The sequence below is a fragment of the Pagrus major genome, chromosome 5 (genome assembly GCF_040436345.1).
Source record: "Pagrus major chromosome 5, Pma_NU_1.0".
Lineage (NCBI taxonomy): Eukaryota > Metazoa > Chordata > Actinopteri > Spariformes > Sparidae > Pagrus > Pagrus major.
Window position 1 is genome coordinate 32,239,748 of NC_133219.1, and position 18,415 is coordinate 32,258,162.

The 18,415-nt window shown below is 43.4% G+C and overlaps 1 protein-coding gene across 1 annotated transcript in view; it reads left to right on the forward strand.

Annotated features, from left to right (window-relative positions):
* The window catches only part of efna5b (ephrin-A5b), a 94,288-nt gene that overhangs the window by 62,553 nt on the left and 13,320 nt on the right, over positions 1-18,415 (forward strand). The window contains exon 2 of the mRNA XM_073466891.1: positions 13,968-14,260. Within this exon, the coding sequence (XP_073322992.1) occupies positions 13,968-14,260 (293 nt within the window). The remainder of the gene's footprint in view (positions 1-13,967; positions 14,261-18,415) is intronic.

The window sequence follows — 18,415 nt, forward strand, 5'->3', positions numbered from 1 at the left end:
GGCCCTGAACTATACAGTTTAACTTTTAGGGATTTATGTGTGCACATGCATGACATGTACATGTATACATTCACATTTGTGTGTGTGTCATGTCTGTATTATACACTGACCTTTGCCGCCCTATATAAGGCAGGCATTGCCCACCATAAGACACACAGCCCAACTACCCGACACACCACTTAACCCCCTGCCTGGGACCTTGACAGCTTCTCCATGGGAGGCTGACCCTGAAGGTCCTGGAAAATGCTTTGTTCATGCACACACACTCGCTGGAATAATACAGACTTACACTCTGTACATGCATTCACACACATGCGTGTACAGCGTAGGAGCTAAAGGACCATATAGCTTTTTAAACAGGCATGAGGAATTAGCAGAGAGGCCCATGTGTCAGCCCCCCCCGCTGACAAAAACACTGTTGATCCTCCTGGAGTTAAAGCTACTGCTCTGTCCTCCTGACCGCCTCGCTTCTTCTCTCTGCCTCTATATATCTCCCTCTGACACACACATACACACACATGTGCAATAACAGAGATTGAAAAATATGTGCACACAAATATTTAGAAGTGTTTTCCTATTATAAAGTAACAATTCACTGAATTTTTAAGATTTGTTGCATTTCTCACCACCTTGGGGGAGAATGTTGGAGATTTTACACTTTAGAAAAACTGATAATGAAAATAGTTGTTAATAAATAGCCTCCATAAATGCGCATCTATGTCTACAAGCTTGTTTAGCAGCTGAGTGCATCTGGAAACAAAAGCCCCTTGTTAGAAAACATTGCTGCTGTTGCCTTGTGCCGAGGCTGGTTATGAAGGACTTCCATCATCTCCCCATAACCATCTGCTCTTAAAACACTCTGCCTTTTACAATCAGCAGATGCTCTGGAAATTACCACCATTTTCCCCTCCGCTGCCACACCAACCACATCTCCTGTCTGCCACATCTCCAGCTCAATAACAGAGTCATAACACGGAGGACAGTCGTGCACTTCGATTGTTCTTAAAAGTTGTATTCTGACTTGAGGAAAGACAGGACCGTGCAGCGCCTGTAATCCGACTGTACACTGTTAATATTAAAGTATTTATATGCCTCTTTAGAAACCCCAGTTTCAAAACTGCCATGGTGTTAGCTATCAGTGAATATTCCTTGTTTTTCTGTTATCTGATGCATGTGTCAACACTTTCTCTTAAGGCTGTATTATGACTAAGAAAGGTGTAAACTGTCTAGACTGATGTAGATAATAGAGACGGCAAAACATGACATGATGAGACAAAACATGTCATCACACAACGAAAGCAGTTGGCACGAGTGTTTATTCAAAGCATCATTCAGTTCAGTGAAATAATAGATTTCTAATACTAGTGAAAAACAAAAAAAAGAAACCCTGGCAGAGTTCAAGCCTTCCACTGAGTCAATTAGACTATCCTGAAAATAGCTGGCTGGAGTTAAGATCACGGGCTGATTTCCTCTCATGTAAGATGCCAATGTTGTACTGCATTTCACTGCGCAGCCCACTTGTATTGCCTTAAGACAGTAATTAGTGTAAAAAATGAATGGTTGACGTATCATCTCATTATGTGAACAAGCTGAATCCATTATATTAAACTTTTACGAGGAGCACAGGCGTGGGAGAACTACACGAGGGAAGATATGGATCATTGTGGAAACCGTGAGAAAGTCAAAAACAGACAAAAACATTTGTGCTAGGAATCTCAACAAGCTTTGTCATAAAGTTTTAACTCAACGAGATGGGCGTTTGATGGCAAGCTAAACATTTCCAAACATGTTGATGAGGGTAATTCTAAGGGCTATATCGTAGGCAACTGGACTTTTCAGTTTCAGTTTCTTGAAGACGTCTCACCTCTCATCCAAGAGGCTTCTCCTGTTCTGCTGAACTGAGGTGAAGCGTCTCCAAGAAACTGAAGCAAGTCCATTTGCCTACGACATAGCACTCAGAATTTCCAAACATGGTTTTATCTAAATCGGCCCGCTCAAGCTCTAGTAATGTGAAGCTATCCAGGAGTAATCAAGACTGGAGTCCAGGAATGACCCTGGTAATATGAGAGACAGAGTATTGACCAATGGAGAGCAACTCATTTAACAAGTCTGTTTACGTCCGGGAGACTCCCGGCTGCACTTGCTCACCTCTTTAAAAGCAGCTATACATTTTCATATAGTGTAGATCGATACGTTTCACAAAATGGCAGCACGCCTGGCTGAGTGCACAAACACAAATGAATCTTTGTAATAATGTCACAACAAATTACAATATGTTTGCACAGTAATTAAACTTCCAGACTTCCACACAGAAGGTAATATGTGTACGGTAAGGAAGAAAAAATACAGTACGGTAAATTCAACTCAAGTGTGAAGCCGCTGTGCCATCACCCATTGGTTTGTCGACCAGGGCTGCAACTAACGATCATTTTCATTGGTGATTAATCTGTTTGGTCTATAAAATGTCAAAAAGCGGTGGAAAAAGATGCTCATCAATGTACCCAAAGCCCAAGATGATGTCCTCAAATGTCTTGTTTGTTTACAGCTCAAACTGTCATGGAGGAAACGAGAAAATACTCACAAGTGAGAAGCTCGAAACAGATATATTTTTTCCTCTTTTTCTTAAAAAAAAAATACTTAAACCAATTAAACGATTATCAAAATACTTGCTGATTAATTACCACAACTATTCAATTATTCATTTCACCTGTTTTGTGGGCCATTTTGAAGCCTTGAGTTTGGCATTGTGCCCATTGCCATCTTAGTTTTTTTTGGGCCAAAAATGTCCATATGTGGATAAGAGGGTCGAGCTCGATGGGACATCCTGATTGGATCGGACTGAGAACCCAAGGACACGCAATGGCAGCGACTTGTCTAACCCTGCTCTAGTTTACTTTAAATGGGACCGTAATTTACAAAATGAACATCACGCTGTATTTAAAAAGAACCAGTGGAGTCGTTCTCACTGGCCACTAGAAAATATGCTGCTTTTCAGACCCAAAAGCTCTGTAGAGTCCCTCTTGAAGGGACAGCAAGCACACATTAATCTGTGTAACCCTAACCCTCCCTCTAGAAAACAGGGGACCTACAAGGTTTCCACATGACAACAGTGATGTATAGACAGGCACAACTATAGCTACAATCTGTCGGTGAAGCAATTACATCCCGCAGATAAACACATATATAAACAGTTACCATTTGGCTTCCCATGGCTCAGCCTAAATCCCCTGCCGTCACACAAAGCATGACACACACGCTATGCTATGCCTGCACACACACAGAGGTACAGTACAGTACAGTAGTGTACAGTCAGTGGTTTGTGAACTGTGAAAGGGGCCAGGGTTTTATGAAAGCGGTGACATTATAACATCCTGACACAGCTCCACGGGCACCTACCTTGAAGGTCAGTGTGCAGTTGCCCGTGTGCACTCACAGTATGGACAAAGAGTGCAAGGGGATCAGTATGTGCCTGGACATGGCTGCGAATCCTAATGATCAGCACAATTAGGAAACACACAGGCACCCTGAGATGAAAACAAACAGGACACATACATGTTTGTCCCCTTTTCATCATTGCTTCCTCCTCGTTTCATCCTTGCTTCCATGTCTTCTACCCACATGTTCACCCTTTCCCTTGATGCCCCCCTCCATCTTTTGCAGCTTTTAAACCTTCGTGCACGCCTTTTTTCTTCTTTCCCTCCTCCCACTCTGGATCTCTCCTGCCTCTCCCACATGGTATGCTTCCTTTATCTTTTCGTCCATATCTGCCCTTTTTTTTGCCAGCTTTTCTTACTCATTTCACTCCTCCATCCATCTGCTGATCATTTGTCCTGAGAGACCGAATGAGGGGGGTGCTTACATGGAAACAACAGAAGAAAGGTGGGTTGACAATCTTCTGTAATGTGCCCACAGGTGGGCCACAGGAGGTGGAGTAGAAGTAGTTGAGTGCAGGAAGGTAGGGGATAGAGTAATGTGTCTCATAGCCCCTTCATACAGGGACTATGACGAGAGTCTAATGAATACATGCACACTCCATTTCTCTGGCTTTTTTAGACTACTGAGGACGTGCAAGCGGAGGAGTCCAGTCTAGGGTTGTGGGTGAGTGGTAGTAGTTCAGCCATCAGGAGGTCATCTCGTTTGATTGGAGGTCGTCAAGATGGTTTAAGGGGTATATTGTTCCGAAGCTCCTTTTAATGTAGCATGGCGGTGCAGTGTTTAGCACTATTGTCTCACAGCAAGAAGGTCCTGGGTTTTCTTTTCCGGCTGGGGCACGGCCTTTCTGTGCGGAGTTTGCATGTTCTCCCTGTGCTTGCATGGGTTAAGTCCGGGTACACCGGTTTCCCCCGCCATCCAAACATGTGCATTTGGTGGCGTTGTATGTCGGCTGCCCACTGCACCCTCAGGATGGGTTAAGTGCAGAGTCCCAGTTTCACCACATTGTGTGCAGGCTATTGTTCTCTCTCCTGGATTATTTGTTTTGTTTTGGAGAGTAATTTCAACAGCTCTGATTCAACTCTTCCGACGACTGCATCATCTGCTATCAAATGAAACTTTTCATTTATTTAGTCATATTTTGCATCAGGGACATTATGCAATGCTGTACTGTTTACAAGTCATGCTTGTTTGCTTGCACCTGTGTTTATGCATACATGTTACCTCACTCCATCAGAGTGTTTAGTTATGTCACTTATGTAAGCATTAATTGCTGCAGACACATGGCAACTTTTAGCAGCCATGTGGGGTTTCTCTTTGTTTACCTAACCTCGTGGCAGCCATTCCCCGCTAGCTGGATATTCAGGGCTGAGTGCAGGTTACAGAGTTCCCAATAGACCAAGGTTTTAGCTCTGTCCCTATCTGTACAGGATGTCCTCTCTCTCTCTTACATCAGGAGGACATGTTACACGGCTCAGAGACGTTTCATTGCTGCTGTTCTGTCTCAGCTGCCAAATACCTTGTCCCTATAAAACAATGACTTATGATTAATGGCAAACACGTCTCACGCTCAATGATGTATGGCTATTAATTGACACTAACTGCCCGTGTGTGACCGTGCATAAGCTCACATGCATCTACGGGCGTGCTGGTAAACATGTCAGAGCGTACTGTATTTACAAAGGGATTGAAGTGGGTTTGGGGCAGCAATGATTCAGGAGAATGGCCCCAGGGTCTGACAGGATGTTGGGGGATGTGTCATTTTTCCCCCAGCTCCCTTGGTGACGAGAAAAGACATAAAGAAATCCTTTTACACACACACACACATACACAGACCCACACACACATACACTCATCCATTCACTCACATATATAGCCTACACACATCAGTGTTATACACCCATAAAAATGGTTGTTTGGCAGAGTAGTGAGTAGATGAGCTCAGAGGAAGTATCTGTCTGTCTTTCTTTTTTTCTTCTCTGTTTTGGACTTGAGCTGCAGCATGTTAATGCAGACTACATCAAACACTCAGTGGAGCCCTACATCTCGCTGTTTCACTCAGCAGCAAGAGCAGAACAAGAACTTGTCTGTCACTGCTCTTAATTCATTGTCTCCCTGGGGCAAAATGAGCGCTGATGGACATAAATGGCAGAAATGAATATCGTAAGATCACAGTCAAGGGTGGCGGTGACGGCGGCGGTGGTCGTGGTGGTGGTGTGAGGAGAGGAGCGGTGGTGAGAAGAGTGAGAAAGCAGAAGGGTGAAGAGATGTGGGAGAGGGACAGGAACAGACAGGGGAAGTAGAGGAGAAAGGGTCGAGATGGGAGGATGAATGAAACTAGATGTGAGAAAGAGAGGTGGAAGGAATGCATGGGTACGTCCCTGTGTCCCTCGCTGCTGACAGTCGCTATATTATACTGGGCTGACCACCTGCTCTGAGCCTGCAGTACACCCTCCATAAAGCTACAGCAGATGGACACAATAAAATGCACCATGACCAGCAGCTACACATTCATGTGTGTGTGTGTTTGGCCATTACACCATAAATTTATTAAAATATGCCTACATTACACACACCCCAGCCCCTCCACCATGTCCCAGAGGCAGCGCCAGTAAAATGTGATACTCTATAGGTCTGATGTCTCCGTGTCCTCTCCCCATCTCCCCTCCCAGTGCTGTAAGCCTATCGGCCAGTTAGCCAGCCTGGAATGTGGCTGTCAACTCGTATAACAAGCAACACTCTCACATGCTCTTCTTCTGACTTCACTGCTCTCTCTCTGTCTCCTTAGCCGCCTTTCGACCTCAACACCTTGTATTTTCGGGATTGCCTTTCTTTCCTCACAGTATCGTCTTATTTGATTGAAGGTGCTACAATGGAACCAGAGTAGAGCAAGGACGTGAAACAATATCTTAAAAGAGATCTCCAATTTATTACAACTTGGGTCTCATTTTCATTCCTCCAATCCTGTCGGTACTAATTATTAACTGTAGTTGGAGCTACAATGATTAATTAAACTATTTTGATGATTGATAAATTATTTTCCCACTTTTCTTTGTCTTGTCATAGTAAGTGAAAAGGCTTTGTGTTTTGGACTGTTGTTTGAAACAAAAATAATTAATTTGAAGACTTCACTTTGTGTGCTGGGAAATTGTGAGGAAATTTCTTAACATTTTACAGACCAAATGATTAATCATGAAGATTTACTGTGTTTGAGTTGCATTCCCAACCCGTCAAACACTGACGCTGTGGGAAGGCGGCCGACCTAACCTAAGATCCCAAAGCGTCAGTATTTGACGAGTTGGGAAACCCAAAGCGTCAGAATTTGACAGGTTGGTAATGAGACTCAAAAATCAACTTTCTCACAAATTGGACCAGTAATGAAAATAATAACTTGTTGCAGCCCCAATCGACCAAGTCTGATGAGGCAGGAAACACAAGTGGCAGATGATGCAGGTTTTTCACAGTCAGTTTTTTGGTAAGAAAACAAAGGCGTACTGTAAAATAAATGCCAAAATGTCCTTACAGACCTCAACGTCTGGTTCAACCGCAACATATCATACTTACCGTTATATACCGTATATAATTACCAACATTTCAGAAGGTTAAAATAATCTGTTAAAAGATGTTGTTCGATGATGTCGCGAGGTAGCGTGAGATCATGGGAGTTGTTGTCTTCTTTATTAAACACCAACCACTGCTGATGAAAATCCATCCAACGTGACTGAGGCAGATATGTTTATATGTTTACATGTTTACACAACTGAAACAAGCAAAAAAAACAAACAAAAGTCTGTCAGAAATGTTACATATTATATCTTTAAAGCTGCCTCTCCCCTTTATTGACATGCAATCTGTTTGAGACGTGAGAGTTACAGCCAAGGTTGTTGCTGCCTGGTTTGTGTGATTGGTACACAGGTAGAGAAGCAATCTGTTGTGTATTATGAGCTGTATTATTAGTACCCCAGAAGGTGGCATTGTCATTTCTCACCAGTCTCTTCAGACAAAGAGAAAAATGTTTTCCACCTCAAGGTCCCACAGAAACAAGAATTGCTGAAATGGTGGTGTGGCCTGGAATTTAATTTTACAGTCAAGCTGATTGTGGAGTAGAAATACTGGGTGCAGTTACCTGTTCCTCACCCCCCTCCTCGCTCTCCATTACACCCCTTTGCCGTCGGTATAACAAGGTGAATTCCTCTCTGGATGAAAGTTCTGATGAGTTGCAATAGTCTCTCTGCTCTCCCCCCTCTGTCTCTCCTTATCTTTCAATTTGTTTTTTCTTTCTGCCCTCCTCTCCCTTTCATCCTCTGACCCCGAGCCAATCATGTGTAATTAGACAACTGCACAAACTATATCGAGAAGTGTTCGGGATGCGCATTGGTGGCGTATGTGTTGAAAGGTCCCGGAGAGGCCCTTGCATGTGTGCTCTAGTCGGGGTTCAGTCATAGGTCATCTCCTCTTGGCTAAACATATTTTCCCTGCGGACCAAAATCAACAAATGATCTCTCACTTCAGGAACATACACACACACACACACACACACACACACATCCGCATAGGCATACACATACACACTCAACAGGATATCACTGGTTTGCCTTTTAAGGTCCCAGTGCATTTTTTGTTTCTAGGTTACTGTGATTTGATTTATCAGACGGCGGAACATTGCCTGAGGATATTGAATTGAAAATAAATCAGATGTATGAATTTCAACAGGGAGAGGTGAAATAATGTAAATAGATATGATTTGGGGTCATGAGCCAGAAACTCAGACGTGCGGCAAAAAAGAAAAAGGGGAAAATAGAAAGAGAACAGAAGGAAAAAAGAGGCAGAGTCAAACAAAGATGATGTTTTATACAGAGGTAGAGCTTTGACTTTATAATGCGTGCAGCTGTCAGCAGTGTGTAAATGCTACCGACTTGACAGTTCCTGTCAAAGTCTGCGCAGCTAAAGAACATGAAGCAGGATTGTTTCAGGCACCTCTTTTTTTTACATCAAACGTTCGCCCTTTTTATGGTATTTTGTCACTGTGCATTCATCAATTGTCCACGCTTAAAGTCAAAATGTTGTCATCACAGTTTTGCAGTGACACCAAAGACAAGCTCCCTCTCAGTGCCGTTTTATCCACAGATGCCCTAAAGTTTAGCCTTGAGAAGTGCACGTCGTCTCTCAAGGTATTGTTCATAATGTGTTGCCCTTTATGTCTTGGAGAAACAGCAACATAAGAAAAGGGAAGACGAGCATTGAAAAGTGAGAATTTCCTAGAGCTTACTAAACAACCAAACATTTCGTACAGGATCTTTTTAATCCTCTGGTATCCTGTTGGTAATCGCTCTCCGGCTCTCCTCCTGGCTCTCACCTTTGAGCTGTGGTATTTAGAGCAAAGCGCTGCTACAGCGGCACATTGAAAAGTTCCTCTTTCTATTGAATCTCACTTATTCAACTGGTTAGATGACTCGGATTGCTCTCTGCCTCTACCTGCCGCTGAGCTCTTGCTCTCCTCCTTTCTCTTTCACTCAGGTTAGCTATCTCTCCCTGTCCTTCTTGCTTTCTGTCTGCAGCCACTGGTGCACAGCTCAGAGAAGTGGCTGATGGGAGTTCATTGGGTACAGTGTGTGTGTGTGCGTGCGTGCTTGCGGGGGCCTGTGCGCGTAAGTGTAGTTGTGTGTGTATTGTGTTTGTCTCTCTGCGAGTGTGCCCGAGTGTATGCACAGCAATGTCACTGGGCTGTGTAATTGAAATGGAAATGAGCCAATCAACGACTGCAGTGGTGTGCCACCTTACCCTGCATTCACTTCACTGTTCCAGCTCTCCCAAACTCACTCTTTCCTCTGTGACTGTGTGTCTGCGAGTGCGAGTGTCTCTCTGTATCCGTGTGTATGTGTGTGTTTGTGCTGACAATACTTGGCCCCTTCAGTTTCTGCCCCGAGGGCTTGAGGAGGTGGTGTGAAAATGTAATCAGTTGGTAATAAAGATTATCTCTCTCTCTCTCTCTCTCTCTCTCTCACAGACACACACACACACACACAGTCACTCACACACACATGCACCCACGCTCTGTGTCCAGCTGATTTCCCTGGCTTTGTGTTTTGACCCACCGCTCGCTGGGACAGCTGTGGCATAACAAAGATGTGCAATTATCACCATTTGACAATTAGCCCACCATCCAACTTTGCTCCTTAATTACCTATTTTAGTGCTAGCATGCCTCCGCTGCCACTCTCCGCTTCTTCCGCTACTCCTTTCTCACCAGAATGGAGAAGATGTTGCCATTAGTGTGTCGTAAAATATGGAGTGATTGTGGCGGTTGGGTGGGAGAGTGTGTATCTGTGCGTGTGCGTGTGGCATTTGGGGAGGAGTGAGGGCGACTCAGCGCCAACTCCATCTGGACATTTTCTCATGTGATTTGTACCAGCTTTTAGCTCCAATCGTAGGAGCACTGATAGAGATAAACATGTGATTGATTACTGGAAGTACTGTTAAATAAAACCTATAATAATTAAAACAATTGATACATTTTGTAACAACTTCTTTTTAAGTCTTTTTAATTTAAATACATAACCAGTCTTGTTATCTAAAAATTACATGTGCTCCAACCCATGCAGCAGCAGTGACACCTCTGATTGGCTAGTTGTCATGTGTAACAGGTGGGGGAGTCATTGTGTCAGAGCTCAACAACTGGTCATTGTATTGTTATTTATTTTTAAGATTAATATTTATTCAGCATTTAAAGATAATATTTATCTAGTAATATTGTAATGATGTTTAAAAGGCATTTACATGTACATTTAACTGATATACTAGGGATGAGCTCAACCCTATGATAAACCTATAACTATATTCTAAAATCGATCATCTTACTTACTGGTAATCATTAAACACTGAGAGATTCTATTATTATTCTTCATAATATCGCTGACACGCGCGCGCACAAAACAGCCAATTTTGATGCAGCTTGAATTTACATTTTCTTTTGTGTCCACTGGATTAGTGGATCCCGCAGCATCTTCGCAATTACTCTCATCTATTGACCTTAACATTACCGCAGCGTCTCTCCTGCCTATATATTTTCCCTCTTTGCGATTCTACCGGAGCACAGCCTTGATATACATCCCATTGGTGCAACCTCTTGGTACTTGCGTGTCCTACAACAGAGGCGGAAAAACACGTGTCCGTTCCGTGGTGAAGAACGACTTCCCTTTCACTGCTGAAAACTGTTTATAGAACAGCAGCAGCCGATTAAAGCTGCCATCGCTATAAACAAGACGCCGGCCGCATCTAAAACTCCCACATTAGTCCCCTGATAACAGGGTTTTATAAGGACAATAAACAGCTTTCCACAAAATACAAGAAGTTTTCCGGAGGACTCTGTGATGATAATCCCTCTCTGAATAGACTTGGAGAAACATTTACAACTCCGGCTGCACACAGAGTCATGTCATGCACATACAGTTTTAGTAGAATCTCCTTTAATGATGAATGCATGGATGAATGACTCCCGCAAAGACTTAAGATTCACTGGGAGGCTGGCAGTACTATCAGCATCATTCAGTCTCTCCTGCCCCTTTTTTATTTTTTGCATTACCTCACCCTCTTTTGGATCCAGGTCCTTTCTCTCTCCCACCCTGTCTGTTTCTCACCCTCACTCTCTTTCTCACTCAGTGCCATTAGCAGCTTCTGGCTGTCTCTCTGCTGTTCCTTTGCCAATGTGCCAGGGAGCTCACTGAGCTGATAACACATACCTAATGTATGTGCGTGGGCGTGTATGCGCGTGGAGGTGCGCGGTGGTCGCGTGCGCTCCTTGCACATGTGTGCGTGCGTGCGTGTGTGCGTGTGTTACATGTTACAAATGCCTGTCCTGTCCCTTTTTATGTGCTTGCTCACCCAAACATCCTCTGCTTCATTTGCAGTCAGGGCCACGAGCCACTATTCTGACTGCTGAGGCAGGGAGAGAAGGGCAGCTGAAACAGCACACACACGCACGCACGCACGCACACACACACACGCAAGCACAAACATCCACACACTCATTCTCTGTCTCTCTCTCTCCTTCTCACACATACACACAGTACACATACAGTACACACGCACAAGCTGATGGGAGGATGTGACCATTAAGTCAGTGACATTTTAAAGCAGTGAGGGAGATGCATGGCTCTTCCTGGACCGCCACAGACATGTTTTAAATGAGATGTTACAGATGAGCTCCTCCATGCCTTGCTTGTAAACACCCTCACATTGGTATTTACCCTGCATGGGTAAACACAGAAAAAGCGACATTTCATGCTAGCTCATGCTCATGTACACAAACACACATACACACGTGCGCATAAACCAGCAGACACACATGATCACATAAACGAGAAATGGCCGTGGCTCGATTTGTCGCTTGATTGTTACATTAATCATTCCATTATACCGACATGAATTCAGTGACGAGTGAAGGCGCCAGAAAACAGATTTCTGCTCAATTTGCGGTTTGATCTTCAAAACAAGTGATCTGGTTTGCATTGTGATTGTAATTCTGTGTAGTTTGTCTGGGCATACTGCAGACCGAAGTAAACGCAGCCAAGCAGGATAAGCATTTTCAGTGCATATATACAGCGATTTGATCTGAGAAAATCCTTTCTTTAGAGTCAGAACCCAGACATTGCATTGAAATAACGAGCATAGATTGAACAGAGAAAGCAAAGAAGTGGGTGGAGGAAGATGAGAAAGAGATAGAGGGACGTGCTGACATTTTTATACTATTGTGCAGCATATTATTTTCATCAGCATCAAAAGGTGTTTGTGACATTTAGTGCCAATGAAAGAAAAACAACATGTTTTATCCCCTGGTATTTCTAGACCCACTGAAAGAATCGTTTTTTGGAAAATAACCCTTGCTGGATGGTTGATTTCTGTAGAAAATCTGTAAGATTTAATGGCTACTGTGTACATTAGAGCAACAGAAAAGTCAAGTCAATTGTTTTTTTCATATAGCCCAACGTCACAAATGTGAAAAAGGCTTAAAATTCCCCTGCCAACAGTGAAAAAATAGAAGAAACCTCAGGAGCAGCAACAGAGGAGGATCCCTCTTTCGGAAGATCATACACACAAAACAGTAAAATTAAAATATGGACATTCAGGATTACAAAATTCAACATTCATGAAGAATATGGATCCTGGAAGATGTCCATGTGACGCCGAACAGAACTGAGCCAAGCGACCTTCTCTCCATCATGGAAAGAGCACGGACTGCACAATAACACAGCGCTGCATGGCGAGAGAAAGGGGTCACCATGCTGCGTGTGTACTGCTTCAGTATGTTAATCCTGAGGCTCCAGAGTCCTTGGGATAAAATAGTTTGAGCCTGTTACACGCTCTGCCCCTCATGCGTTCTGGGGCTTGAGAAGCCTGTCTTATAGACAGCAGTGGCGGTTTTCAATTAAAAGTTTTGTCAAAACTCTTGTCAGGTTGTGCTCCTACAACATTAAAGACTGGCTCTCAATTATAAGCCCGCGCCACCTGGCTTATGGGCGAAATGAGTCAGTGGCACCAGCTGCTGTGTGCACTTGAGGCAATCTGAGAATGACTGTGTGAGCCACAAAGTTGCACAAGTGCGCTAAATTGAGGGCATCCCTTGCAAAGTTTACAGGTGGTCAGTGTTTTCTCTGTGAGGACCCCTGTGACCCTCAAGGTTAGGGTCATACCATCCTAGATCCAGCCAGAAACTCACAACACAGGAACCGCTCTCTAATTTTGGTAGCTGTGAAAATTTCACAGTCGAGGGATGTTTTTTGGAAGCAACAGAGAAGAAAATTGTGTTTGTGTGTGTGTGTTTGTGTGCAGACGCGAGCTCGTGACATTGTGTGGCCTTTTGATGAATCTGCCTGTATGTATTGAAGCCCTCTGACCCTGTGTGGCTCGTTCTAGATCATTGCAGTTGTAAAGATGCCTCGCTGCACAGCCCTCAGAGACAGCCCGGCTCTGTATTTTTCCTATCATGACATTTACTGTCTGGGCCATCCTGTAGCCCCGTGATCATTTCTACTTTGCACTCAGCCTGAGGTCGTCTGTATATCCTTCTTTTTCATTTCTTTTTTTTATCGTAAAAGAAAATGTGAGACCTGAAACGGTTTTCTTTTAAGCATATTTTCTCAGACTTGAACACTGAAGTTTGCTATCATTCGGAAAGCAGATGTGCTTATGTGTGAGTAAATATCCGTAGCAAGGACAGATTTATAGATAAACCAGCCCACACAAATTTATTGAAGCCAGAAGATGAGGGCGCTAGTGCTCTTAAATTTTCACATAACGTAGAACGAGTATAAAGAGATCAAACCAGCGTTTATGCAGAGAATGCTTTTCAAACAAACATTCATCCAGCGTAATAAAAGTGATGTTGATTCATCAACACGCAGATTTATTAAGAATATACTAAAATAAGTTTTGAAGTGCTTGTATATCAAACAAAACAGGTGGTCTGTACTTATACTTGATATAAATATCACAAAGTTAATCTTTTCCCTGTCTCTCTTCTCTCTGTGTCACAACCAGGTTCCATCGTGGGGACTACCACATCGACGTGTGCATAAACGACTACCTGGATGTCTACTGTCCTCACTATGAAGACACGGTGCCTGAGGAGCGGACAGAGCGCTACGTCCTCTATATGGTCAACTACGATGGCTACAGCACGTGCGACCACACCGCCAAGGGCTTCAAACGTTGGGAGTGCAACAGGCCGCACTCCCCCAACGGACCGCTCAAGTTTTCAGAGAAGTTCCAGCTCTTCACTCCCTTCTCCCTGGGCTTTGAGTTCAGACCGGGCAGAGAATACTACTACATCTGTGAGTCCCAGTTGCTTTGTACACATCATACAATCACATAGGCGACAAATTTAAAGGAAACAATACATGGTGACATTGTGGTGGGTTTACACTTGGGCCCAAATCATTCCTGAAAAGGGCCCTTCCTTCGTTAATGTTATCCCGGACGAGCCCCCAATGGTTATGAACAGGGCCTGGGGGAAACCCTGGCACAAAATGAAACGACACTCCCCTCTGACCATCTCCCAAGCACCACCAGCAGCAAAGTATTTTTAAAGATTTTATTTAAAAACACATCTAGCACACAAACAGACAGGCTGGCAGTCTGGCTGAGAGAGGAGAGCCCACGGGAACTGGGAAGAGCCGGCCTTTTAAACGTCTGGCTTTCGAGGCAGGAACCAATCAGCTCCCTGGACAACCTACGCTCACTCAATTAGCCAAACACACCTGCAACCAATCACACACACACACACTCAGGTAACACAGAGGGGCATTAAAGCACAGAGGCAATTACAGCACATACAAAAGAAACGTTTATGCGACCTCTGGGGTCGTAACAATTTGCATTTGTCATGTTTATCGTCTCATTTATTTGGGCTTTTCCTTTAATTAGTCATCAATCTCTAGACACAGCAGTGTGCACTAACGGTAACATATCACGGAACAACAGTGATACCGATGAGACAATTGCACAAAACCCCACATGCATTCACAGGAATAAGACAAAATACGAAGCCAAATGACCTAACTTGACGTGAATTACAGACCTGGATGGAACTTTCCTGACCAAATGTTTTTCTTTTAATACAGCAGAGCGAGAGGAGGAGGGAGTCACACACACATACTCACACACACACACACAAAATCCCTCACCCATGTTTTCATAACTTCAGCACGGAGCTTTGAGAGTGGCATTACAGTGATCCGAGTAGACACTTTCATGCTCTGCTTTCAGCCAAGCTTTTCACGCCGCTCTCATCACTCGTTGCAAACTCTTCCCTAAAATGGCAATGGAATTCACGGGGGAGTTAAATTGAGACAGTTTGAAAGTTATAGCTCACAACCTCAGCTGCACAATACTGTATGCTTCAAAAAAGGAGTGCCCTCCTGTCCGCATTATGTTATGCTCCCATTGAGCCCCCGTTAGTTGTTGAGTTGTCTGCTTCTTGGCGTAGGAACTGAGTTCATCTGAAGTTGAAGCCCCTGGGAAATTAGGTTTTATCAAAGCAAGGTGATAGAGTGGAATTGAGTCGAGTTCGTCCTCCCACCGCCGACTATTCCGCACATGTGAGACGGAGGAGTCACCGTCAGTCGGCGCAGTCTACGGCGCTCGCTCCAAACACATTTGTCACAGGGATACGCTGATATTACAAAATAGGAAGCGCAGTTATGTTCTCATATGGGTGGTATTAGTGCAATATCATGCAGCGTAATGCATTATTGCTTCAGCTGTTGAAGGAAAAGTTGAAAGATTTGCTCACCTCGTGGGCTAACGTGTGAGAAAACCCTGTATAAATTCCTTCTCAGCGAGGGGGCGTCAGTTTTGACAGTTAACACCCCTCCTGCTAAACGCTGCTGGTTATACTATACTTGTATCTGTTTATCTGTACAATTTGGCCTGCGGTGTTAATGCAGCTCTAGGTGGCTGTCAAACCCCTGTGTCTTTTTGTTTTTCTCCTTCTCTCAGAGACGGCGTTTTTAAGAGTCAGGCGCGTAGCTGAGGCGAGCTCTACACCCTGAGATCTGTTTTCTAAATTGGCACCTTTTTATGAAGCTGTTAACCCGACAGCCAGCCAAGACGTTTGTCCTTTATTCACTTCACATGTTTTTGCTCTCACTCCCTCCCTGCCTTGTTACACTTCAGAGTTAGAGACCGGAGATTTAAAAAAAAAGCGCCTCCCTAATGCTTGCCGTTGTTTCCGTGGTGAAAAGGTGTTTTCTCTCTCAGGCTTGTCCACAAAACATATAGCCTGAAATCTTTTTCCAGAGGCCTTTCAACAACCAGGTGTTTGGCCATTTGTCTGTTTTAGAGTAACCAGATTTTCCTCTTGCTTTTATAGCCAATTTGCATTGACAGTCATACTAAATGAGATGAGGGAAAAATGGAAGTCTCCGAAGTTGGGAGCGTAGATGGGGGTTAGCGAAGGGTTATACAATTCATCCGCTCCCTCAAGTCTCCATTTCGAACATTTTTTTTCCATTTCTTGAGAGATGCTTGTCCTAAGGGCTGGATTAAATTACACTGCGACCGACAGGGCTTCCATGGAACACATCCATTCTGCTGTTGCACGCCATATTGGTTTAGTGGCCCGCGGCTTCATTGGCTATTGAATGATTCTAGCGTATAGCCTCTCTGGCTACTGTGGCGGATATTAAAGTCATCTACCATGAAGTCGTCTGACATGTGATTTCCCACCACCATTGTGTCCGGCCTGAATGTCCGTAAGTAGTGGGGGAGATGGCTGCTGATTGATCGTACGGAATCGATCCAGTGGACAGAACGCTGAGCTGGAGGAGAAGGATTGAGAGGGGCGGTTACATTACTACACCTGCCGATTCATCTGCAACGGGTGCTCCTATCGCTACCATCATCATCATCAGCATCATCAGCATCAGTCTTCCTCATCCCCTTGTGGAATTATTCAAGAACTTGCAGGTTGCATTGGGTTACATCATTTTTAATCTCCATTAATCTTAAGAATTCAGCGATAAATAAAAAAAAACTTTCTGACTGAGGAATATGTAAACGGCTGCAAAATTAAATCACAATGGGGAATCTTTCAAAAGAGTCTAACCTAATTACTATAATTTTCTCAGGGATTACATTTTGGCTTAAGATACCATTTTTATAAATATTCAGAAGTTATGATGGTGAAAAATACTGGCTCAGACTCCATTATCTTAATCTTTTATCTCTAATCTTTTTAAAAGAGTAAAACTAAGTGCCACAGTGGATACAAATGTTTCAAGTTCTGTTCCCCTCGTGTACCGTATGCTTACGGTTCATTTGATTAACAAAACCAAACAATGTCCAACTGCTGGTCAAGTTTTGCCCGTAGTCGTCTCAGAATAACTCCTTCCAATAAGATGTCACCATTTAACTGTATATAAAGTAGAAACATAAATCAATTTCCCCACTACCTATTGAACTGCAGTATTTGCTCACATTTTGGCCCAAGTGTGGTGGCACAACATCCAATCAGAACACACTAAACTATATATTAAAAACAACTTAAACATAAAGAATATGATACTTGAAGCCCCTTTTCTGAAAAGATGCATGTTAAGCATTTGAATTATTCTTGAGAAATCTTTTAGGATTATCAGGACAAAGGGGTCTGTCATTTTCAGAAAAGTTGAATAATGTTGAGATAATGTCCAGTGTTGAAACAAATAACCTCTCAGTGTTACAGATACTGGTGTCAGAAATTACAATATACAGTCAGACCAAAGTAGAAGACAGTGTCTGTGTCCAGGAACGATGAGCCTCGCAGGATTACATGCATGTTGTTTGTGCAACAACCAATTGTGTTGGGCAGGTGTGCAGTGATTTTCTCTCGGTGCTCAAATTCGTCTTGCTGGAACATTTTCAGTGGTGTGGAGCCTGTAGTTTGTCGGTGTCTGATAACACTACACTTGCTTAATGAAGTGAAGGCATTGCCTAGCTCTTTAAAATGATAATCATAATGTTATGTGCCCAGGTTGATTTCTGAGATGTGGATGCCTATTGAACTATGAAACAGATATTTAAGTTAAACTGCCAGCTACCTTGTGATGATATCCAGTCTCATTATTGTTGCCAGTGAGATTAAAGACTGTTGTCCAATTTGAAGTTATCAGTGTGTACTGTTGTGCAGCCGTGAGTAAGTAAACATCAATTTAACTCTTGGCTCGGGCTGCATATTTTTAGGAACGCTATTCAGTATCAGCTGTATCAATATTTTGTGGTTCATTTTTGACTCAAAGAGTAAGTTGACTTTGTTCTACGTGTACCACTACATGGATACACTACATAGACAAAAGTGTGAGAGGCTGTATATGACATAATCTTCATGAGATCTCCCACAGTCGTCGCATGAACTAAGACTTGCGCTTGCACTTGTGCAGTGAGGCTTAAGGAAATGAAGATATCACTTTTGACTTAACTGAAATGGGAATATTTTAATTTAAAACTAC